This window comes from Umbelopsis ramanniana (genome assembly GCF_025399195.1).
Source record: "Umbelopsis ramanniana AG unplaced genomic scaffold K450scaffold_66, whole genome shotgun sequence".
Lineage (NCBI taxonomy): Eukaryota > Fungi > Mucoromycota > Umbelopsidomycetes > Umbelopsidales > Umbelopsidaceae > Umbelopsis > Umbelopsis ramanniana.
Window position 1 is genome coordinate 62,075 of NW_026252152.1, and position 22,576 is coordinate 84,650.

Consider the following 22,576-nt stretch of genomic DNA (forward strand, 5'->3'; position numbering starts at 1 on the left):
TTTTCGGCATACAAACCGGAATTTGGGTTTTTGCCGAACAACTCTACACTTATGACCAACATCCCATATGCTTTCCCTACGGCCCATTATAGGTCGAAATCTATGGCTTCGTATCCCGTATACGATCAATACAATATGAATAATCATGTCAGCCAAACCAACACCTGTGACATGGACGGAACGCCTATGGTACTGATATGAACGGATAGCGACAATACCAACTCCGTGCCTCTCCTGCATTTTTTCCCCCACACTTTACGTGTGTTAGTTGTTTCTTCATTTACTACATAATTCATTCCATCGTTTTTGATTCATTAAAGATAATCCCACCCATTGCATGTTTCTGTTGCATTCGAGAACGCCCTGGTCTGCTTAACTATTTGCTTTTGTTTCATGATGTCAACCATATTAATTTTTGAGGGTAGATGTGATCCCTTCTTTGGACATGTGAGTTCCCAAAAAAAAATAAAGAACAAAAAAAATTCGGTGTGACCTGAATTTTTGATTAGCTTTTGCTTGATGATATATTGTTTGATAGCAGCCATTCTAATCTTTCTGTCACCAACAGAAGTCCATTCTGCAGTTAGATATAGCAAAGTCATCATCCTTGGAGCAGGTGCTTCTGGTATAGCCGCAGCAAGGCAATTACAGTCCAACAATATCAATGACTTTGTGATAATCGACGCTTTACCTTTTGTAGGAGGTAGACTTTTAAAAAGTGTTGTCAAAAGTATCGGCTGGTGCAGTGCATCTAACCAAGCTTTAAACCATTGCAGGCAGAGTCCAAAATGCGACGTTTGGCGGTGCTCAAGTTGAATTAGGCGCAAACTGGATATATGGCCACGGCGATAACCCTATTCATAGGTTAGCGGTCAAGCATGGGCTGCAGACTGTGCCATCTGACAAGAGTAACGTGACATACTTCGATCATACTGGCCAGTGTATGGCGGAGAAAGAAGAGAAAGAATTCAACAAGGCACTCAAAGATATCGGCAACCTAGCTAAACTACGCATGCAACGAGGGCTTGTGGACCTTAGTGCAAGGACTGCTCTACAATTAGAGGGCTGGCACGCCAACAGCTCAATACGAGCTGCGATTGAATATTTTGGTTTTGATTGGGAACTGGCTGAACCTCCCGAAGTGACATCTTTGGACTATGCAGCTGCTGCTAATGGTGGTTCCGTGATCAAAGACCAGCCTGACGTAACTCCTGGAGACGACTTTGTTATTGACGAACGTGGGTTTCAGTACATATTGCGCGCAGAATGCGATGCCTTATTAGGCCAAGACACTTCACGCTTGGTCTTATCAACAAAGATAACGGATGTTCATTACGGACAGGATAATGTAACGGTATTTGCCAGTAACGGAGACATCTTTGTAGCTGACGTGGCAATTTGTACCTTTCCCCTGGCCGTTTTACAATCTGGCCATGTCAAATTTCACCCAGGTTTCCCTTCTTGGAAACGTGAGGCACTATTCAATTTTCATGCTACAACCTACACAAAAATCTGGATGCGATTCTCAAAGCGGTTTTGGCCATTGGATACACAATTCTTTGTATATGCAGATGATGTCAGCCGCGGACACTATCCAGTTTGGCAGACCATGCCGCACTTAGATGAGCCAGTATTAATGGCGACCGTTGTATACCATGAAAGTCAACGTGTGGAGCAGATGAGCACCAAGTCATTACAAAAGGAAGTCACTCAAGTATTGAAGAGAATGTTTGGACCAAAAGCGACCGCTCCAGTGGAAATATTAGTTCCTGTGTGGAAAAACAACCCGCTATTCGGAAGCTCCTATTCGAACTGGGGCTTGGGAATGAGTGAAGCGCACCACCGAAACCTTCGTAGACGATTAGGTCGATTATGGTTCGCAGGCGAAGCAATGTCTCGCCAGTACTTTGGATTTCTACACGGCGCATGGATGGATGGTTTGGAAGTCGCTTCAGCAGTAGAGAAATGCCTTCGTACGTCTTGTGAGAAGCAGCCAGATAACGACACCGGCGAGGAAGTGAGCGGATGTGAAGCAGATATGACCTCTCGATTTGTATACCAAGGTCTACATCTTTAATAGCGGATGATCCGAATGATGGTTACAACATCTTCTGTTTGATCTAAAATACGTACCACATGGCCAACTTCGTGAAAAAAAAAGTCCATCTGAGAAGAACACTTTTCCGCATTGGCGAAGATATGGTTTGTATACTGTACTGCATCTACACAAATAAACATATCCGAATTGTAATTTAAAATGAGTACTGTGGCTACCAATAATGACCATGTAGGCGGCTGATTGTCATCCTCACCAACAACTGGGAAATGTGCAGCAGCGTCATATTGCATACTGCAATTTATCGTCATTTATATCGAGCTTGTATTGCTATGTTATTGCAGGTGGGTGTTGCATAACTTTATTTTACCACATCGACTACGAATTTGATGATGGCTATGTTACTAGCGGAGGCATTGGATGTGTGTGAAGTTCAATAGCCCTTGAACGGCTTGTTCTGTAGTGTCAGAGCTGGTTCTGCTTGGAAGGCGTTGCAGACTTCCTGCGCATTCCCAATTCGTTTTGGTGACACTTCACAGCCTCACCGTGTCCACTGCGCCACGCCTGGTTTAGAGTTCTCTACCAAGCAACAGCAAGCACTTTTCTTCTTTACCGAGTAAACTACAGAGCTCTATGTTGCCACCGTGCTTGGGTTACGATAGCAGCAATAATGTGTATCGATTCAACGTTGCTGTCAACGGGACAACGGCGGATATTGAAAAATTGACAGCTTCTTCGAATATCGAATGGCAGAAAGTCTTACCCGCTGTCAACGTGCCTGTTTCAGGGCAATGCTATTTCGATGCGCATTCATACACCTTCGGCATTGTAGCGGAATTGACACCTTCTAGTGATGGAGCTGGTTAGTATATTCAAGTTATGCAATGCATGTGCGAATGACTCTTCTCATGTTGGGCACCTCTTGCAGCCTCGGCCCTGAACGGAGTGTTTTACCGACCTACACAAAATCCTGCAAACGTCTCCGAAGTCGTTTATCTTCCAGCTAGTAATCCCGCTACGCTATCTTATCAAAATAACACCAATTACTTCACCTCAGTGGATGCTGGTTCAAACACACAATGTGTATTTTCATTTGAACCTTTGAAGAGTACAATGGCTTACACTTGTTTCAACCAAACCGAAGATGTAGCCTCCACCACGAGCACCCACAAATGGTTGACATTTACGCTGCCGACAAGTACCAGCTCGTCAGGATTGCGCAACGCTGCCAAACGGCAAGCTGTTCCCGTTGCTGCTGCTGCCTCCACCACCACCATTAATGGTGCAGCTAATGGTGGTGCAGCTGTAGCAAGTACCGAGACACCCAGTCCTACAACATTGGCGGCTTCGAGTTCGACTTCACAAATGTCTCAGGAACAACCCACAAGTAATCCTTTAGCAGCCGCCAACTGCGGATCACAATGCCAGCTAAACGGGGTGCTAGTGGCGACAAATTCACATGTACTCTTGATTGGATGGCCTAATTCTCAAACGGTTTACTACGGAAATGTGGACGATGCGGTATCAGACGCTACGAATACGGCTGGAGGTTTAAAATTTAATCTATCGCCAAGTAACATTTCCTCACCTTTCAGTCCAGGAACAGCTACCGCCATTTCGGATGATACTTTTGCATATCTGTCTTATGGCAGTAATCCAAAGCTATCATTTTATAGTACATCCAAAGAAGGATCGATCAGCACAGCGTCTTCTTCATTCAATCTAACGTCAAGTGGTTCGAATGTGAGCAGCGCAAATATGCTTCTAATTAAACGGTCTACCTCAAACTCGAGCTCTGTCTTTAAGCGCGATGAGCCTTCCTCTTCCTGGCTACTGGCATCCACAATGGGTGCATCTGGTAGCTTGTCTGTAGTAGCAACTAACCCACAGAGCCCATCTACTGTATCTACTTTGAACAGTGGTGATCCTATACCTGCATGGGTTGGCTCTCCAGTAAATTCACCTCCAGTAGCATCATCAACAGGTTCATCAACGAACATTGGCGCCGTAGTCGGAGGTGTCATTGGTGGTGTTGCCTTTGTCGTGATATGCATCGCATTGTTGATCTTCTACCGCCGCCGGGCCCGTCATGAAAAGTTCAGTAAAGGGTCTTCGAAGTCCAGAGGCATTCAAAATGAACAATACAGTGACTATATCGACGAGCGTCCCGGTGTTCATAATAATTCCCCTATTAGCATGATGAAAATTACTCCACCTAGGCTTACGAATGGCAGGTACCGGCAAGATACTTTGGAATCCATCATGTCTCCCGTACAAAATACCTTCTCCCCTGTTGTATCGCAGTCTCACTCCAATACAATTTTGCCAGACGTTACCCAAAACTACTTACAAAACTCGAACATCAATATACATGAATATACCGGCGCTGACAAAAATGACCTACAAATAGATCTGAAAGGTGGTACTCATGTGCTAGGTGACAAGTATGCTTTGACAAGCGAGCCAGCAACGAAGATTACAACATACTACACGATACGAACAGCCAACAAGTTACCTGACAAGATGGATCAAGTGTCTCTTCATTTCTTCAAGGAACCAGCCCTCGGTCTTCAGGTGGCTCAAATCGGGTTTGCTACTGAGCTCGCTGGAAGCACGATCATCAACCATAGCGAATCATACAAATTAACTGGAGGAAATGGCTATGCAGCGTTATCGGTTACGGATGCTTGTTCACCAACCAAGTCACTTTATCGTCTCATACACCCTGCGGCTGGCGATTTGACTCTCGCCGACACCACTGATCAATATTTCCAATTCCTAACCATCAAGTCATTGCTGCAGGCATTGGAAGTGCTGCAAAGACACAAGTTAGCTCATACTAGCCTGTCAACGAATGCGTTTTTCCATATCGGTGGTTGCGTGACGGAATGGAAGCTCGGAAAGCTGGAAGAGTGTAGAGTCTTCGGTGACTATGTTGGCGATTGCGATGTTTCGGAAACCACTCCACCAGAGATATTGAACGGCATTGTGTCTCATATTTCCGCAGAAAGCAACCTCTGGTCTCTTGGTGTTGTCATTTATGAAATCATCACAGGAAAACCGTTGTTCAAATCTGTCAATGATGCCACACAGTTTGCGAAAGCAGGCGCACCAGTCCATCTGCATGCAATCACCAACAGCAAATCTCAAATGCTACTGTCTTGCATGCTTCAAACACAACCAACCCAGCGAAGTAAGGTCGAGGATCTCCTCTTCATTTGGGATGAAGATGGTGCTGGTCGGGTGGATTATGCTGATGATGATGACCTTGATAGCATAGAGGGATACTAGCTTTGCATATATTATACATTTCCTCCATACTAAAACTGTGAAGGCAGCTTTTCCAACTGTAAAAAGTCCACGTATGCAAAAAATGCGGCAGTTTATGGTATAATTGTTGTGCATGCTACATTAAGGTGGAAATATAAAATGATGGATGCTGAGAGAGTTCAAAAATGAAAATACTATACAGTGTTCGATGATCATAATGTACACATTATTTGTCTATGTTGGGGGTTTCCATGGAGGTTTCGTCGCGAGGCATGACAATACCCATACGGTTCATGATATTTCCAATGGGTCCGGGCAGACCTTCCTGGCTCTTGAAACTTTCCAGCATATTTTTCACGAGATTGAGTTCAATATCAACGGGTGCATCTTCATCTTCTTCCATTTCATCCTCAGAAGCTGCTTCATCTCCTTCGCCAGTGGAAGGCTGGAATCTGACTGATTTGTGGAAGGACGCATTGATCTTCTTATGACCCCGCAGTTCCTCATCCATATCATTGTAAAATGATTCCATGGTTGGCTCTTCGTTGGTTTGAAGATTTTTGATGCGTTCCGCTTCTTCATCCGAAATCTCTTGTAAGGACGCTGACTGTGGTTCCGCAATGGAAACTGGCGTCTTGGTAGCTTGCGTAGTAGTCTCCTCGGATGGAATGCCTGAAGATCGAAAAAAAAAGGGTTGGTGGCTCTGTTCTCAAACTGTCCAACACTTTCAACTGAAAATTACCTAGTGTGCTTTTGAGTATGCTCATGAATTGATTTGGATCAAACGATATTTCATCGTTTTCTGATTCGTAGTCTGATCCATCGTCTTCGTCCTCATCACTGAATTCACCCAAGGATTCCCTAAAAGATGGATGATAAAAAAGTGAATATGCTGCATTGTTGTCGCAACCCCCTAAAGCTCAGTACTAACATTGGAAACTCTGCTCCTTCCGCACCACTCTGTTCAAAGTTTACAAAGCTCTCAAATTTCTTCATCATAGCTTCTAAATCCAAATCGCCACCGCTCCCGGGGTTAGAGTCTCCAAAGTCGGCCTCGTCCATGCCAAGACCACCATACTGCTTGAGTAATTCTTCCAGTTGCTGGGGATCGACGTTCATCCATGAATCATCATCTTCAGGCTGAGATTTAGCTGTTTGTAATAGACGTTCCAAATCTGTCTCTGTAAACTTCTTCAGTACTTGTTCCATCTGCTGTCGAGGCGTCCCACTCAAACTACTATTGGCATTTTTTCCGTCCATGCTATTGGATTCTATATCATCGTCAATCTGACCGGTTCCTTGCTGTCGGTTCATGAGGTGCTGTTGTTTAGCAACCGTCTCAAGCTCCCGATATCGAACCGAGCCTTGTAATTCCCCTTTGAAGTACCCGCGGCGCTCCAATCGTTTCTTATATTCGCTCCAAGTGAGGTCATTTTCGAAGTCATACGTATCAGTCGTGGTTTCCTTTGTTGGTGCTTCAACGTTGATTCGTTTGTCAGTGTAAAGCATCTCAAAGGCACAGGCAATCTTCATGCCCAGCTCTGCGGCATTGTACTTTCGAGGATTGGATCGTGACGGCATTCTGAATGCTTTTGGTGCGAAGAACTGTTGTGACGTAAGTTTGGCATAACAGGTTTTGGTCATATCCACCACGGTCGTAACCATCTCGTTAGGAGGAAAGGTTGCCATTCGTGACGCCGCCTTCATACTGCTAGGATCTCGGGTATAGAACGCTTCTACTGCATGTGGTACCAGCTGAGGCTGTTTCAAGAGAACATATGCTAAAGGCGCTGGGACCGTACAGCGCGCTCTATGTCTTTCGTTTAAAGCCTTGGTCGGGAAGTCTTTGATTCGGTGAAACGCTGCATCCTCAATTGCAGCTGATACTTGAGTAGGAACGACATGAGATCGAACAATTTCAATAGCACGAGATCGCATAAGCGTTCCACTAGGTATGTGAATAATTTCAGCAGGTGATTTGGGCAACGGTATGATATGCATGTGTCCTTGATGAATGTAGACTCGGTTCTCACTGTTTGACGGATCTAACCACGGTGGCAATTCCATGGCAGCTTCAATGAGAAGAAACTCCCCGTCATTGTCAAATACGTCAATAACAACATCTTGGTACCGTTTTGATATTTCCTTCAGAATGTAGACTACCAGCCACTCGTCAGTCACACAGTCGCCATACCGGGTTATGCCGTGTAAAAAAGGGTACGAAGGGTCTGTCATGAATTGGATAATGAGAGTTCAGAACAGCTAAACCAGTTCAATTCCTTCATCTACCATGACATATCCATACTTTACCTCGAAGTGAACTTGTTGTTATTGACAATCCAAAGTGATCTTTTTGCCAAATGTAGTTGCCGGTTATTTGCTCTGCTAAAGCACGAATCTCGGCACTAATCTGTTGGAGATCTTCGATTGAGCTTGTCTCCTTGGGAAAGTATATGGAATACCGTACATAGTACTCGAAGTCGACCGCCGATCGGTCAAAAATGCTTTGTATATTGTCTTCCATAAGTGTTTGGACGGAGGTTGACCGCTGCTTCACTCGAAATTATGGTGCACAATAAATGGCAGTCACTTTCGATGTGCTTCATTCAATTTTATGCTGCACCTGAGCGGACGATATGAAAAAGCACTGGCCATATACCAGTTTCATCTATTTGTGGGATACCGTCGCTGGTAATATTACAGGTAGGGAAGGTCGGGAATGACCGCGATAGAGCATGGCTGAGATATTAAAACAATCGACCATGTTTGCCTTTGTGAACAAGGTGATGCATGCTGAGCATCCATCCTTCACAAGATAACAATTATGGCCAATTTTTTTTATAACAAAGATATGTGGGAATACTTTAATTTAGCAACCCATCGTACGCTTTCGCTCAGATTTCAGCAACCAGTGGCCTCAACAATCAATAGATTCAGAAAAGAAGTGCCCTTGTCAAGCAAGAGTACAATACAAAGAAAAAGAGCACATGTTTTAACGGATTATTTAAGAAAGAAAAAAAAAGGTAAAGAGGAACAAGAGATTCGACAATTTTTTTTTTTACTTGACCGATATCAACTTAATGAGTAGCTTTTAACAAATTTGCTGCAACAGCCCATGCAGCCATATCCACGTCTACATTTTCATACTTTTTGATGAATGGGTGCTGCAGTAGCTGGGAATAGGTAGGACGTTGGGTAGAATCTTTCCGAAGACTAGAGGTAGAAGTGATGTTTAGCTTACAAATCCATAGGAAGATATGCATAGATAAGATTGAATGGCACGTACCAATCGGATATAAAGGAATGTGCTTCCTCAGAAAAGTGAGTAGGTAGTTTAGGTGGTTCTTCATCAATGATTGCCTTCAGCTGAGCGAACATATTATCGTTTTCATAGGGATATTTTCCTCCAGCAACCTCAACAAGAGACAGGCCGAGCGACCAAACGTCCGAGGAGACACTATAGGTATTGACAGCTTGAATACGTTCAGGCTGAAGGGGGGCAGGGTTAATGACATAATAGAGGATAGCTTTTAAAAGCAGCAAGCATTATGATGTAACTTACAGCCATATAGCTTTGGCAACCAATGTTTGTTTTTGCTAATGATTTGTCTAGTTGTCCAGATACACCAAAGTCACACAATTTGACTTGACCAGCCTTGTTAACAAGTACATTTGTAGGTTTGACATCTAGAAAAGCATCCGATGTGAGTGATCAGGTTATCGTCTATCGGTTGTGTGTGATGTCTTTACCTCTATGTATAATACTTAGTTCATCCTTGAGAAACTTTAATCCGTGAAGCATCTGCGGTGATGCAAAAAGTGTCAATGAGAATCGAGACTAACCTAAAATAATATTCAATGAACAAAACTTACGCTATTTGCAATCTTGGACAGAACTTCCTCAGGAACACCATCTCCATACAACTTATCAAGGGAACCAGCATCCATGTACTCCATGCAATAATATACACATGATTCGATAAAGAAGGCGCCATAGAATTCCACGATAAATGGACTTGTACTCTTGTGGAGAATATCAAGTTCCATCAAAATTTGATTGAGTTTAGCTTCATCGAGTTCCAATCTAATTTCCTGTTAAAAGGTCAAACGATCGAGTAAGTAAACAGACGCCACTGAGTGTAAGTCAAGGGTTGCAAAACGAAACAAAAAGGATTGAAGGGGAAGCCGAAGTAAAATATTTGCATATCTTACCTTCATTGCCATCACAACATTGGTAGCTTTGTGAAACACCTGTAAAAAAGAAAAGCATGGTTGGATTCTCTTTCGAATAATAACAAAACATTCCACACGTGATGAACCTCTTCACGGCAATACACGTACCTTCTGTACCGTTCCATATTGACCTTTTCCAAGTTCTTCCTTCAGTTCGAGTTCATCCATTTTAATTTTGAAACTACTGCCGTTGCTAAAATCCACACCATCGGCGTGAATGATGGCTTTACCAGCAAAGTTCAATTTTCCAGATGGGTCGCTGCAAAGTAGAGTCTTGGTTAGAGGAAGGTTGGTCTACGTGTCGTATGCACCATGATTTGTCATGGTGACAACAAGAAAAAAAAGGCTATGAAATTTACACATATCGAGAGAAGTTGGCGAAAGGCGTATCAGTAGGCTTTGATTCTAATCCCAGTTGGGCCAGATTGAGTGCGGGTCTCATGCCTCCCCTACCTTCTCGCATAGGTGATGCGTCTTCAAGATTTGGAGTCAATCGTGGTGCATTAGGGCGTGATATGCGAGGCAGAGGGGAACGAGGTTGTCCAGGGCGGGTGATAGGAGGAAGAACAGACCGGTTAATGGGCGAACCTCGAGGTCGCACTGGAGCCTGCGCAGAAGGTAGTCGATCGGAAGCTGATGACACAGTCTTAGGCTGGGAAGCACCCTTCTCCTTTTCGTCCAGTGACAATGTTTCTATTGACTTGTTGAGATCCACTGTGAAAGATTAAAGAACAGAAAGAGTCTGGTAAAACTATTCCAATTTGCCAAATGCAGAAAAATGTTGCAACGCAGCACGTCACTATCCAAATTTGTTCCAACTTCTTCCAATCGAGACGACGTGCTTCTTTACCTTAAAATAACCACCGTGTCTTTCTATATTGAACAATCGATCTCGTACATTGACCTTGAGATATTTTTGAATGCCAAAATTGAAAAAGTGTCGTCGACATCGCCGGATTGTATAGTCTCCCCACATACGGTTCCAAAATATTGGCGTTAGACATCGGTCGACTTTTACTTTAGCGCAGAAATGTAAAGAACGAGCTTCATACTCCGTTCATTGGCACCCCGCCTTGTCTTTGGAAAAGCCTAGAGCTCATTGTAAGGCACGTCCAGAAGTTTCTTAATAGAAACTCTAATCTGAAATACGAGAGTGTAACTCTGCAGCAGGTTTTTAATTATCGTACGATTCTAACCGCTGGTTATGCAGACGAACCAATGTTCATGATGTAATAGGATGGGCAATAGCCAAGAAATTGTACACCAATGTAACCTACATTAGGGTAAGTAGTTATGAACATACTCTGCCTTGCCTGGAAGAAATGCCAGCATGTGCCTGGGCCCTTTTTTTCTTTTCAGCAGAGAGCTGCAGAGAAATCTCCCCACCCCCGAAAAAAAACCCCAGCTCGAATGTAAAAATTTGCAGGCTTGACAGGTCACGATACCGCTAGGGCCACGCTCACATGCAGAGCGTACACCATGGTCATTATGTCAAATCCCTATACAGACGCTTGCTATCCGAGGCAGGATTGTTCTTTGATAGCAGAGCTAGGTATGTGCTTCCGTTCCTGAACTGCAAATCATAAAACCATCCAGAAGCAGCTAAAGCCCGATTAGAACATTCATGGTCAATCGTATAAAACATCGGTTTCGAGAATGTCAACGTCTGAATGACCTGGATAGAATAAAAACTAAAATAATAGAAGGACGAAAGGTAGGGAAAGGTTGTATATGGATAGACTACTTTTCTTGCTGTTCTTAGCCTTTGTCCAGTATTTACATAGTATTGAACGCGCCAACATCAATGATCAAAAATGTGTCATGCGTATCTTGAGAGCAGCATACGGTCGAACCGGGAAAGTGAGACACTATATATTGATGGTTAGTGACTTTGTGTGTGTAGCGTCGCTCAATGCATTGCAGTACTTACCTCTCCGAATAGCCATACATAGAACCCAATCCAGCATCCAGTTTCCGGAACCCCGAACCCTTCTACCCACATATCCCACACACAGCCCCGCCTGCACCTTTGTGCCCGCCACTACAAATATTGATTACCCAGTTACAAAACAAGAAGCTAGAGCCCGAATTACCAGAGCCAAGGTATAAGCCTTTGCATTTGGGCAGAAAGGCGAACTTACTGTGGGCCTGGCGATCCAAGCTATTGTCCAAAGCGCAAGTTCCCCTTCCACTGGAAATTTTGAATGAGTTGGAATCAAACGCCACACTGCCTAACCTCGGGGTAAACCTCACAGTCGACGGAGGTCCGCGCTGGGAAATGATGTATGGACCAAGGCAACGGAAATACCAACGAGAACGTAATGAGCAGTTCATATTCTTGGCCCATTTGGATCCACATGCCCCACTAGTTCCAAGAAACAAGCTCCAACGACGACTTCCCCTACCTATGTCACCTTACTCTAACCCTTTTTCCACCGTGTCGCCGTTTTCAACTGCTTACATGCTTGGCTTGATAGAGGAAAATAACAATGATGAAATAGAGACCAAGCATCTAACTGAGTTGAAGCCACGTCAAATACGTCGATATTACCAACGGCTGCTGTCAGAAATACCCTGTATGACTGGTCTATCATCAAGAGAAATGCTTTGGGACTCCAATCAGAAATATACCCTATTTACGTCATTGGCTTCTGTCAGTTCTCCCCGACGTACACTTTCAGGCGACGAATTACCATGTGAAGACGTGATGGAACAATCGATTGCATCTTCTGGAAATAAGAGGAAACAGTCAAAACATAAAAAGAAGCAGGCACCATGATATAGAAGATGACGATGCGGTGTATTGTGGTGTCTAACGAGCCTCGATACGCTCGGATGTAGAAAAATGAATTATGTTTAACAAAAAAAAACCAATGTGTGTATAAAAGAGCTGACATTATTGCAAATTTAAAAATTTGGATATACAAAAGAACCCGGTAGTTTGATGGCCATTTAGTCAGAGTCATCAAATACAATCTTTTTGTTTCCTAGACCACCTGCACCACTGAGGGCCTTGGCCATAAGATCTTGCTGTTGCTTCTTGGCTTCCCACGATGGATGAAGTTGCTCAGTGCTGGCTTTCGCCTTGGCTGGTTGAGAAGGATTAGATGCATTGGATCTTCTCTTTCCAAGGGAGATATTGTTGCCTCCTGAAGCACTCTTCTTCATTTGTCGTGCTAACTTTCTTTCCTCCTTAGCTTTTTCAGCCTCCAACTGCGCCTTGACGTGATTGGCTTCTTCGCCATACAACTTTTCATACATCCTTCAAAACCGATAAGAATTAGTGGTCCATTTGGTTATCGGATCCAGGCTGTCCCATACTTACTCTCGTCTACGTCTTTGACTTGGTCTATTCTTCTTTTCTTTTCCGTAATACTTGTCAAAGTTTTCATCCACCCAATTATCATCACTAGATTTTTTCTTTTTCTTTGGTTTTTCCTTTTCTCCTTCCTCTTCGCTGTCGCTATAAAGTGTGCTGACAAAAGTTGATGAAGCGTCGGTCTCCTGTTTGCTGACTTTTGGCTTTTTGGCAGTGGAAGTTGCCTTGTCTGAGGAATCTGATTTGGTTTTTCGCTTTGATGGTAAAGTGTCATTTTCCACCTTTTGTTCTTCTTCCTCTTCCTCTTCGACCTCCATCTCATTGTCCTCTGCGTCATTTGTCTTATTTGGAACAGCTTCAGGGACCTGAGATCCAGCTTCCATGACTTTTTCAATGTCCTCTAACAGTTTGCTGAATTCTTCTTTGATGGGCTTAAAGTTGAGCAATCTAGCTTCAATATTGTGCTGCAACTTTGCATCCTCTAGCGATATCTCATTTGTATTTTTAGCTGCCTCATCAGTTGAAAATTCGAGCATCGACAAGATGTTGCTGTGTTTTATGGATTTGTGCTTGCTGATCTTGTTTCTAGTTGCTGTGGTTGCGATGAGATCGAGATCCATTGACTGTGCGATGAAACAATGAGACATCAGATATTGAAAGCTTTTACAATGCTTCTTTAACTACTTTTGTGTATGACAGCTTTACCTTTAGCATAGCCAACTCTTCGTCAATTTTGCTTTCCGAATCCTTGGTATCTTCCTTTCCTTCAATCTTCTCGTTACTAATACGAAAAATGTCAGTCATTACAACGGTAATCGTTATGGTTGTCTTTACCCTAATGACATACCTCTCCTGCGCAGATTTAGCAGCCTTCGATTTTTTAACCAGTCGCTGTATTTCGCTATTCTTTGCTTTCTTCATCAACTTCTTGACTTCCTTAATTACATGGAACTAGTCAAGCGGTCCCAAGTTAATGTTATGATCCAGGAAGTTGGCAGTCTCAGTTACGACTTACGAGCTTCATGTTGATCTTTTGGGCTTTCAATTCCAGTAGCTGTTTCTTGATAGCCTCTTCATCGATGTTTGAGTTTTCTCCATCCTTTACAAGTGATTTGGCTGCAAGGTTTGCCCGAGATATGCGTGACTTTCCACCGAGCTGAAAGACGAGGTGGGTTAAACAACGCTACATTGAGGCACATTGGTTACGCATCTTACCTGAGCGGCCAATAAATTGATTTTCCAAGTAAGATTCTCCTTTTGTTTGATTTGGCTACCCATGGTGGCTTTTGCGACTGATTGTGTTGGCATGAATGGCGACGTACGGTACAGCAGTGAGCTCTTTTTTTTTTTTTTTGAACGCCTATAGCAAAATTCAGCCAGTCTTCAATCTGGCGCAAGTCACGTACACGTGATCGTTTAAGCATGTTAATTTTTTTTGGCAACATCGTAACGTCAAACCATGAAGCTCAACCAGAGTTATTTCGGTTAACATTTCAATTATTGATTAATAGATTTTTTTTTTCTTCAATTGAATTTAAATTGAAAGGTTATACGTTAATGAGTAGTGTTGCTATTTAGCGCGCCGTACACTTCGCGCTGATTTTCGATAGATTTACGCTTATATGTGAGCGTAGAGAGATTGCTTTACGACCTTTCGTTGTGTTCTTTCTTGCTTCAACAAGTGATTCAATGCAAATGCAATACGTTTGTACCTGGAACCTGCATTAACTGTTTTTATTTGTCTAAATTCATACAATATGTCTCGCCTTGATCTTCAATATCGTACAACCTCTTCTACTTAGGCACTTCGTTTAGTCGCAGTACTTTCAATAACAAAAAGTCATAGGCTGAACGTCTGTTTCCGTGGAAAAGTCTCAAGTGTACGCAAATTATGAAATGGGCACTTGCCAAAAAAAAAAATCCACGAAATGCAAATGGCAAGAAAACTCGTGACTTTGGAGGAGGATGCGAATGAAAGTCAGCGGAAGCTCGGGCGAAATGCTTTAACACCGTACTCGTCTCCTCTCCTTCATATGGGTAGCTGTTGTAGCAAGCAGAATCACGATGGTGTAAGTTGTGGCCTAGATCACTGGGTGCTTTTTATTATCCAAGACTGCCGTTGTGGAATCTTCGATCCCAGTAATCAGAGTACTACTCGTGCTGAGTGAATCCGTTCGCATGACCATTTATAACCGCAGCGATCACGCTCGACTTCCAACCATGTACTAATTCTTGCCAATTATGCCTTAGGAACATCCGCCGCTCCTTCACGATGGAGAAAACGGAAACTATGGGTAAGCGGTGTCAAGCCACCTGAGACACTTATGACCAACAGTTCTAACCAACAAACCCTCTTCACTTTAGCTCGACACAAACCCAACAACAGCTACTATATCCTCCTGCACCAGCGATAGATCATATCAAAGAACAGGAATTTTGGAATCACGTTGTAGAGAGGACTGAGCAGTGAGTTTTAAGTCATACTGTGCAAACTTTTGATCTACATTGACGAACACTAACGCTTGGCATCAGACAATTGATAGATATATCTAGCGCACAAACCGACTTACTACAAAACCAAGATGCACAAGAGAGATCAGAAAAATATCAGTCAGTATACATCTGTTGATTAACAGTAACTTGAGCACGGAACTCAAAGATTGATGTTATTTAGGGATATTTTGAATCAAATTCAATATGACATACTGTGGCCAAGTGCTACGAACTTAAAGCTTCCAAAAGGACAGCTAACAGCAGCAGCAGCCTGCGATCAATTGTGCTCAGCTGCACCTAATGGAGGTCTTGGAGAAGAAGATATGGAATGGGTAAGGCTTCGTATCTTATTTGTACAGATCAGACGCTATGGACTCATTTACCGTTCAATAGTTATATCAAACCATGGACGACATTCAAGACGCTGTCGGAAACATCAATGTTCGACCCGTAGGTGACATAGTTGTCAATCTAACCTTCTCGGAAAATTGAATTCAACTGTAGTTTGTCTGCTCGGACAGCCAAGCCCATTGCATCCATATTCTCAAACCCGCTCGTTCATTCATTCACTCTCACGCCTTGTACAGTATCAGCTTACTTTTACCTTTAAAAAAAAATGATCCTCTTTCCCCTTGTCATGCTCTATACCATGACACTAGTCATCTATGCTTTTAAGATTTTATCCCCGCCTCCATCCGTACGTTCAGTCCAACCCTTGTCATAAAAAATTTCAATTTCTCTTTTACTTTCATATTTTACATAAAATGCCTCGATACGGTCTAGATAGTCGTTATTGTTCCGATTAGAAGTGTAAGGGTTATATCTTGATCAAATCGACTCTTGCTCTTTCCCAGATTTTGCCTTCGACGCCAACACTGCCATCGCTGGTAAGTTGAAGGGGATGAATCGTCGCCCGAGCGAACGTGCCACCCGACTGCTTTTTGGACAGATACCCAGGGTTAATGCATACTACGCTGTCCACAATCTGTGCAAGCCGATTAGATGCGTAAGTACAAGCTCTCTTTCAATGAGACCACAGGTTATCCATCCACCTACCTTTGCAAATGATTTTAATCGAGACGGTAAAATGAGGATGTCAGGTGTGACATCCATCTGGATGTGAGGCATTTGAAGAAGATCAAGGTTGTCACCAAGTGCAGGAGGGAACATAGGATAAAAGCTGTAACAAAGGAAATTCTCATGTGTGAGAAGCCTGATATGCAAAATATGGTCTCGAACCTCATGCTTTCAATTACCTTCTTTGCTGCAGGATATGTCTGGTCAACCTGGCCAATCTATCGGACGCCTCTTTCGATCTTGAAATCTCCTCCAAGCCAAGGTTGAACAGAATATCAATGTTTCCTATGCCGACGACCATTTCATTGATGCGAATCATGGATGGATTGCTCAGCATCACTATTCCCTTTGGCAGACCCAGTTCTTTGGATGGCATGGCTGGTTGTGGGAACACGGCGTATTCGTGAATGAGATCGTCACAGTGGGGTACTAGTAAGATCCTCGTTGCCGGGCTTTGTTGAATGAATCGCTGCAACCGAGCTGATACCTGTGAGCGGAAAACATCTACCGGAGATGCATCAACTTCACCATTTTGTAATAATGGATGCGATCCAGGCACAAATGGACCTAGCTGCGAGCGTGGTAACAATTTCATCATCAGAATGAGCAATGTACAAATCGGTACGCAGCTTCATCAGAATACCCACCAACATCAATATGTCAGGCTGCTCTGAAGCCATTGTTTGCAGCAAATCTTCCAATGGAAGGTATGATAAATCGTCGTCTAGTGTATATGGGCCAGCAGCGATACACATGTCAATTGGTTTTCCTTGCATCTTTTCGCCATAATTGTATTCATACAACTCAGCAGCATCATGGACAGCAAGCGAGGGTAGTGGTATGGGCAAAACTTCGGATACTGTGAGCAGTTTGCCGGAATTGTTGACTCCATTCAATGTCACAATCTGATGGTGATAGTTTCCATGTTACCAAAGGTGTAAGTGCGCTATTCATATTTCTATATGAAATCGTGCTTACCTGACCAGGAAAGACAGAATACTCAGGTAGGTTGCCGAGCATGAGTTTGACACGTTTGCCCATACCCATAGATCTTGAAGTCTCCAATACGACAGATTGTTCATTAAGCTTACCAGCAGCATCTTCACAACAAATGCGCCCTACTGCCATGATATTGCTCTAGTGAAAATTAGTTACATCAGTTAGCTAAGAAGACAGATAACCATTCATAATTATCCTCGGTGCCTACTTGATTTGCCCGTGTTGGATTTGCAAATTCTTGGATATTATGATGCTCCATGACGACCTCCGCGAAATATTCGATTCGATCATCAATGACTGGTAAAGCAGCGTTAGTTTGCGCTTACATATGGCGAGGTCCAAGGACGTTAAATACTCTCTACATACTTTCTGCTCTCTCTGAGATTTTTTCAAACATGTATCTGTATCGGTCGGTTTGCTCCTGAGCTAAGCTGATCTCGCATCGTGACTGGTCTCTAAATTCCTCACCCATGGCTGTTTTCCTGCTGAGATGGCCATTGAGGCTTTCCTCCACCTTGTTCCTGACTGATCTCTCAGAAAATCTTTGTGTTGTTTTAGACCTAAATTCAAACGTAACGTTACCATCTGATCAAGCTTCTTTTTCAAATATCAGGTTCTTCATCTTACGTAACGGTGGTCCCTAATTCTGACACTACTATAGGGATACGCTCGATGGGAGTGTTGAGAGACTGTACTCCAGAAAGTTCGCTCATACTATAAAGAGGAGTTTGTCAGGATCTAATCGATATCTTCAATGATGAAAGTCAAAACTCCAACTTACAGATCTTGTATAGGATCTTTGGTAAAATTGTTGTTGGAACGAAGTAGGCCGCTGGAGTCACCTGCACGAGTTTGAAGGCGAGACTTATTTACGCTTGGCTTCGTTTTGTTCTGGACTGCGTTCTCGAAATCCCTTTGGATTTCACCATTCAACTGTCGAAGTAAATCAGAAGTGGGAACCGATACATTGCGCTCCATGTTGACAGGTCGTAACGCAAATGCTTCCCACTTTAGCACCAAGTCGCGTGCCTTGAGATTGTACTGTCTGCAAATAGCGACGGCTGGGCAAGAGTGAGTCCAGGTTCCTCATGGTGGGTATGGTCAAAGTAATGCTTACTCACCATCATTTATCACTTGTGGATCCTGTAAATGGAGACCCTGAGCGAGCTCTTCACGTAATGCGGACATGGCGAGTAACCAAAAAAAATCGAACAAATACAACGCGACCCGAAAAAAAGGTCGCGACGTGCAGTGACTTCTCAAGTGTTCCACGTGACCCTATGTTTTTGGGTTGAGATTCAATGTTGATAAAAGAGAGATAACCAAATTACCTTCGCATAAACCCTTCCTTCTTCTCTATTTCCAATACTTCATGTCTGGGCTATCACATTTGCTTTTGACAACTGCCGATAGAAAGCTTTATGAAAGTACCATCGAGTTCTATAAAGCTCTTGGCTTCGAGCCTCTCACTCACAGTGATAGTCAAATTTATTTGAAGTTGACTGCAAAGGCCCCCGCCCAAGATCTTACTATCAAAGTCAAGTTGGTAGGCGATCGGGCTGTCGATACACTAGAGAAGAATACAGCAACCATTGTGATTGCGTCTGATAACCTCGAGGTCAGCAGCGGATTTACATGATCAGTATGATGTCAGGAGACCTTTAGACTAACTTGCCTCAATGCCCGCACCGTATCGCCTAATGTTATAATCACAGACCGTTGCATCCATTATCCAAGGCAGACATATGGATTTCAAGAAGGAGAAGGAGTCTTATGGAGGATTTGTGATTAAGACCAAGGATCCTTTGGGCAATGCCCTAGAGTTTACAGACGAAGATTTTCGCGTCAAGATCACCCCGGACCCCAATTTGCCCATCGATGCATCCAACAAGCGTAAGATTGCTGTTTTGACGTCAGGTGGAGATTCAGCTGGTATGAATGCTGCTGTAAGAGCAGTTGTACGCGCTGGTATTGCACGTGGCTGCGACGTATTTGCTGTTTACGAAGGTTACCAAGGTATGAGAGAAAAAAAATGGCTTCTATGCGTGAGCTGGCTGGAAATTTTTGCCCGCCGTCACACAGAGATTGATCTCCCTCTCAAAATGAATAATAGGTCTTGTTGATGGAGGTAATCTGATTAAGAAGATGTCTTGGAACGATGTTCGTGGGTTCCTTGAAGTGGTATGTATTGTTTTGAAATTGGAAATTGATCCGCGGAAGCCATCCATTTCGTTTTGGGGGGAGTGTGATTTTGGGATAGATGTTATCAAAAAATTTGGGCACGCACCGGGAAATTCTGGGGCGGGTCGGGAATCCGATTCATGCTAGCGTACTGACATAATTTTTCTATGTAACAGGGCGGCACATCAATCGGAACAGCAAGATGTATGCCTTTTAAGCAAAGACCTGGTCGTCTCCAAGCAGCTGAGCACTTGGTCTCCCGCGGTATTGATTCTATCGTGGTGTGTGGTGGTGACGGCTCCTTGACTGGCGCTGATGTGTTCAGATCTGAGTGGCCTGGATTGCTAGATGAACTGTTGGCAAACAAGCGTATCACTGAAGAGCAACATAAGAGTCATCGCTATCTGACAATTGTTGGTCTTGTCGGCTCTATTGATAACGACATGTCCAGCACTGACATCACGATCGGTGCCTATACCAGTTTGGCTCGTATTTGCGAAAGCGTAGACTCCATCGCCAGTACTGCCATCAGTCACTCTCGCGCTTTCGTCGTCGAGGTCATGGGAAGACATTGTGGTTGGCTCGCCTTGATGGCTGCTATCAGGTAATAAGATTGAAAAAGTGACTTGTTTCAAGATGACATACAATATCTAACAGTTCATTTTTTCAGCACCGGTGCCGATTTTGTCTTCTTGCCTGAGAAGCCTCCGTCCGATGATGACTGGCAAACTGCCATGTGCGACCGATTGACCAGAGTATTTATCAGAAATGTTGACTTTACCATCATAACGTTTATGCTTACACATGTTTGCTTCGTCATTAGAGAAGAGCTCTTGGAAAGCGTAACACACTGGTTATCGTCGCAGAAGGTGCATTGGATAAGAACCTAAACCCCATTAAGCCTGAGCAGATCAAGGATATTTTGTCCGATAGAATGGGACTTGATACCCGTGTCACTACCCTTGGACACGTTCAAAGAGGTGGATCCCCTGTTGCATATGATAGATATTTGGTAAGTAGCAGGAGTCAATGTTTTTATATGGGCTAAAGCGTTATCTTACTGTTTCATATCAGGCCACTGTACAAGGTGTGGAAGCTGTTGAGGCTGTTTTGCGTGCCACTCCCGAGACTCCTTCTCCCATGATTGGCATGTCGCAAAACAAGGTTACTTGGAGACCATTGATGAAGGCAGTTGAACTGGTGAGTGACGAGCCTGTGGCAGTCAATTTGCCGCGAGTGTAAGCTGACTTGCATGAACTATTTACTTAGACGCACGCAGTCGCAACTGCTATTGGCAATAAGGATTTTGAGAAAGCCACCGAGCTGCGAGACTCTGAATTCAAGCTCGATTATGAGGCCTACAAAGCGACCACTGTGGTTGATGACCCTAGAATGAAGGTCGAAGCTCACCAAAAGCTCCGTGTAGGTATCATCCATGTCGGTGCTCCCGCCGGTGGAATGAATGCTGCAACCAGAACTGCTGTTTTGTACTGTTTAAACCGTGGTCATACCCCCGTCGGTATTTTCAATGGTTTCCCTGGTCTGTTCCAAGGAGCTGTTCAAGAGCTCGACTGGCTTACTGTTGATCAATGGTCGTCTCGTGGAGGTTCTGAGCTTGGTACTAACCGTAGCCAACCTGATGCTGATTTCGGCATGACCGCACACAGCTTGCAAAAACATAAGATTGATGCTTTGCTTATGGTGGGAGGTTTCGAGGCATTCACTGCTCTTATGCAATTGGATAACAACAGAGACAAATACCCCATGTTCCGAATTCCCATGGTGCATCTTCCCGCTACTATTTCCAACAACGTTCCAGGAACCGATTTCTCCTTGGGAAGTGACACTGGTCTTAATGCCATTGTTAACGCATGTGACGCCTTGGTGCAGAGCGCCAGTGCCTCAAGAAGACGTGTATTTGTTGTCGAAGTACAGGGTGGCCGTACTGGTTACTTGGCTGTCATGGCTGGTCTTGCCGTAAGTGGTTGTCTGGGAGACTTTTGAGATGTATCTCAGGTACTAATTTTTCCATCATTGATATGTCGATGTAGACCGGTGCCACCACTGTGTATATCCCTGAGGAAGGTATCACCCTCGATAGATTGCAGCGTGATGTCAAGGATCTTGTCCGACTTTACAGAGAGGATGACCCCAACCACAGTGAAGGACGAATCATCTTGAGGTATGTCCCATCCCATTTCTGATCTTTTTTTATTGTTGTTTTTATGATTGAACCACACTAACCCACAAATCCTTTCGCATAGAAACGAGAAAGTGTCCAAGACTTATAGCACAGATGTCATTTCAGAGATCATCAAAACCGAGGGCAACGAATTGTTTGACTCTCGTACTGCTGTCCTTGGCCACACTCAGCAAGGTGGTACTCCATCCCCTATGGATCGTATCCGTGCTAGTCGTCTTGCCGTCAAATGTATTCAATTTATTGAACAACAAGCATTCCCTGCGCTGGATGCAGCACATGCTAAAGGCGCTTCTCGTCCTGTCGATATCATCAACACTCCTGAATCTGCCTGTGTAATTGGCATTGTTGGTACCGATGTTTTGTTCAGCCCTGTCAAATCATTACTGGGCGAAACTGATATGAAGGAACGTAAGAGCAGCAAAGCATGGTGGATGCCCATGACCGGGTTGATTCATCTTCTATCTATTCAAGGTAATTATGATCGTATGTTTGCCGGAACGAACAGATTGCACCATGATAATAACACATGAATGATTGGTAGATTCGAAAGAAAGAGCCTCTATGGTCTTGGACAACCTTGAGCGTGAGGTAGACCTTTAGACGAAACATTATAGAACATTGATTTTTACATAAATTGGACACATTATATTTATCCACTACCTAATGAAAGAGGGTTAAGCGAAGTTAGTGGGACGCATGAGGTAGCTGATGTGGTAATAATGGCAGTCTGAAATTGAATGAAAAA

The 22,576-nt window shown here is 43.6% G+C and overlaps 8 protein-coding genes across 8 annotated transcripts; 5 read left to right on the plus strand and 3 right to left on the minus strand.

The window, feature by feature from the left end:
- Nucleotides 1-396: 396 nt before the first annotated feature.
- Nucleotides 397-2,219, plus strand: K450DRAFT_295585 (uncharacterized protein; the record flags this gene model as incomplete). The annotated part of the gene is made up of 4 exons (XM_051593616.1): nucleotides 397-421; nucleotides 617-730; nucleotides 777-1,973; nucleotides 2,081-2,219. 4 exons carry the CDS (start codon nucleotides 397-399, stop codon nucleotides 2,122-2,124), a joined length of 1,380 nt encoding a protein of 459 aa, XP_051441354.1. The 3' UTR covers nucleotides 2,125-2,219.
- Nucleotides 2,220-2,679: 460 nt separating this feature from the next.
- Nucleotides 2,680-5,822, plus strand: K450DRAFT_302804 (uncharacterized protein). The gene is made up of 2 exons (XM_051593781.1): nucleotides 2,680-2,918; nucleotides 2,985-5,822. Exons 1-2 carry the CDS (start codon nucleotides 2,690-2,692, stop codon nucleotides 5,345-5,347), a joined length of 2,592 nt encoding a protein of 863 aa, XP_051441355.1. The 5' UTR covers nucleotides 2,680-2,689; the 3' UTR covers nucleotides 5,348-5,822.
- Nucleotides 5,450-7,866, minus strand: K450DRAFT_257347 (uncharacterized protein). The gene is made up of 4 exons (XM_051591651.1): nucleotides 7,637-7,866; nucleotides 6,258-7,554; nucleotides 6,069-6,187; nucleotides 5,450-5,998 (listed from the first exon to the last, which is right to left on the minus strand). Exons 1-4 carry the CDS (start codon nucleotides 7,848-7,850, stop codon nucleotides 5,553-5,555), a joined length of 2,076 nt encoding a protein of 691 aa, XP_051441356.1. The 5' UTR covers nucleotides 7,851-7,866; the 3' UTR covers nucleotides 5,450-5,552.
- Nucleotides 7,867-8,488: 622 nt separating this feature from the next.
- Nucleotides 8,489-10,179, minus strand: K450DRAFT_257360 (uncharacterized protein). Its single transcript, XM_051591652.1, has 7 exons — nucleotides 9,919-10,179; nucleotides 9,668-9,818; nucleotides 9,539-9,577; nucleotides 9,200-9,418; nucleotides 9,092-9,128; nucleotides 8,889-9,013; nucleotides 8,489-8,815 (listed from the first exon to the last, which is right to left on the minus strand). Exons 1-7 carry the CDS (start codon nucleotides 10,020-10,022, stop codon nucleotides 8,564-8,566), a joined length of 927 nt encoding a protein of 308 aa, XP_051441357.1. The 5' UTR covers nucleotides 10,023-10,179; the 3' UTR covers nucleotides 8,489-8,563.
- A 516-nt stretch (nucleotides 10,180-10,695) lies between these two features.
- K450DRAFT_257368 (uncharacterized protein) lies at nucleotides 10,696-12,825 on the plus strand. The gene is made up of 4 exons (XM_051591653.1): nucleotides 10,696-11,111; nucleotides 11,177-11,273; nucleotides 11,333-11,440; nucleotides 11,502-12,825. Exons 1-4 carry the CDS (start codon nucleotides 11,023-11,025, stop codon nucleotides 12,336-12,338), a joined length of 1,131 nt encoding a protein of 376 aa, XP_051441358.1. The 5' UTR covers nucleotides 10,696-11,022; the 3' UTR covers nucleotides 12,339-12,825.
- Nucleotides 12,826-14,885: 2,060 nt separating this feature from the next.
- On the plus strand, nucleotides 14,886-15,920 carry K450DRAFT_257376 (uncharacterized protein). Its single transcript, XM_051591654.1, has 5 exons — nucleotides 14,886-14,947; nucleotides 15,129-15,172; nucleotides 15,243-15,344; nucleotides 15,411-15,703; nucleotides 15,765-15,920. Exons 1-4 carry the CDS (start codon nucleotides 14,912-14,914, stop codon nucleotides 15,505-15,507), a joined length of 279 nt encoding a protein of 92 aa, XP_051441359.1. The 5' UTR covers nucleotides 14,886-14,911; the 3' UTR covers nucleotides 15,508-15,703; nucleotides 15,765-15,920.
- An 88-nt stretch (nucleotides 15,921-16,008) lies between these two features.
- Nucleotides 16,009-18,811, minus strand: K450DRAFT_257383 (uncharacterized protein). The gene is made up of 11 exons (XM_051591655.1): nucleotides 18,779-18,811; nucleotides 18,569-18,725; nucleotides 18,229-18,508; nucleotides 18,075-18,161; nucleotides 17,814-18,007; nucleotides 17,656-17,744; nucleotides 17,427-17,585; nucleotides 17,096-17,353; nucleotides 16,628-17,019; nucleotides 16,428-16,551; nucleotides 16,009-16,356 (listed from the first exon to the last, which is right to left on the minus strand). The coding sequence occupies exons 2-11, from the start codon at nucleotides 18,633-18,635 to the stop codon at nucleotides 16,189-16,191; spliced, it is 1,818 nt and encodes a 605-aa protein (XP_051441360.1). The 5' UTR covers nucleotides 18,636-18,725; nucleotides 18,779-18,811; the 3' UTR covers nucleotides 16,009-16,188.
- On the plus strand, nucleotides 18,798-22,575 carry K450DRAFT_257387 (uncharacterized protein). The gene is made up of 11 exons (XM_051591656.1): nucleotides 18,798-19,065; nucleotides 19,163-19,463; nucleotides 19,561-19,628; nucleotides 19,805-20,232; nucleotides 20,299-20,383; nucleotides 20,452-20,640; nucleotides 20,703-20,828; nucleotides 20,898-21,605; nucleotides 21,680-21,810; nucleotides 21,893-22,302; nucleotides 22,373-22,575. The coding sequence occupies exons 1-11, from the start codon at nucleotides 18,820-18,822 to the stop codon at nucleotides 22,429-22,431; spliced, it is 2,751 nt and encodes a 916-aa protein (XP_051441361.1). The 5' UTR covers nucleotides 18,798-18,819; the 3' UTR covers nucleotides 22,432-22,575.
- Nucleotide 22,576: the final 1 nt, after the last annotated feature.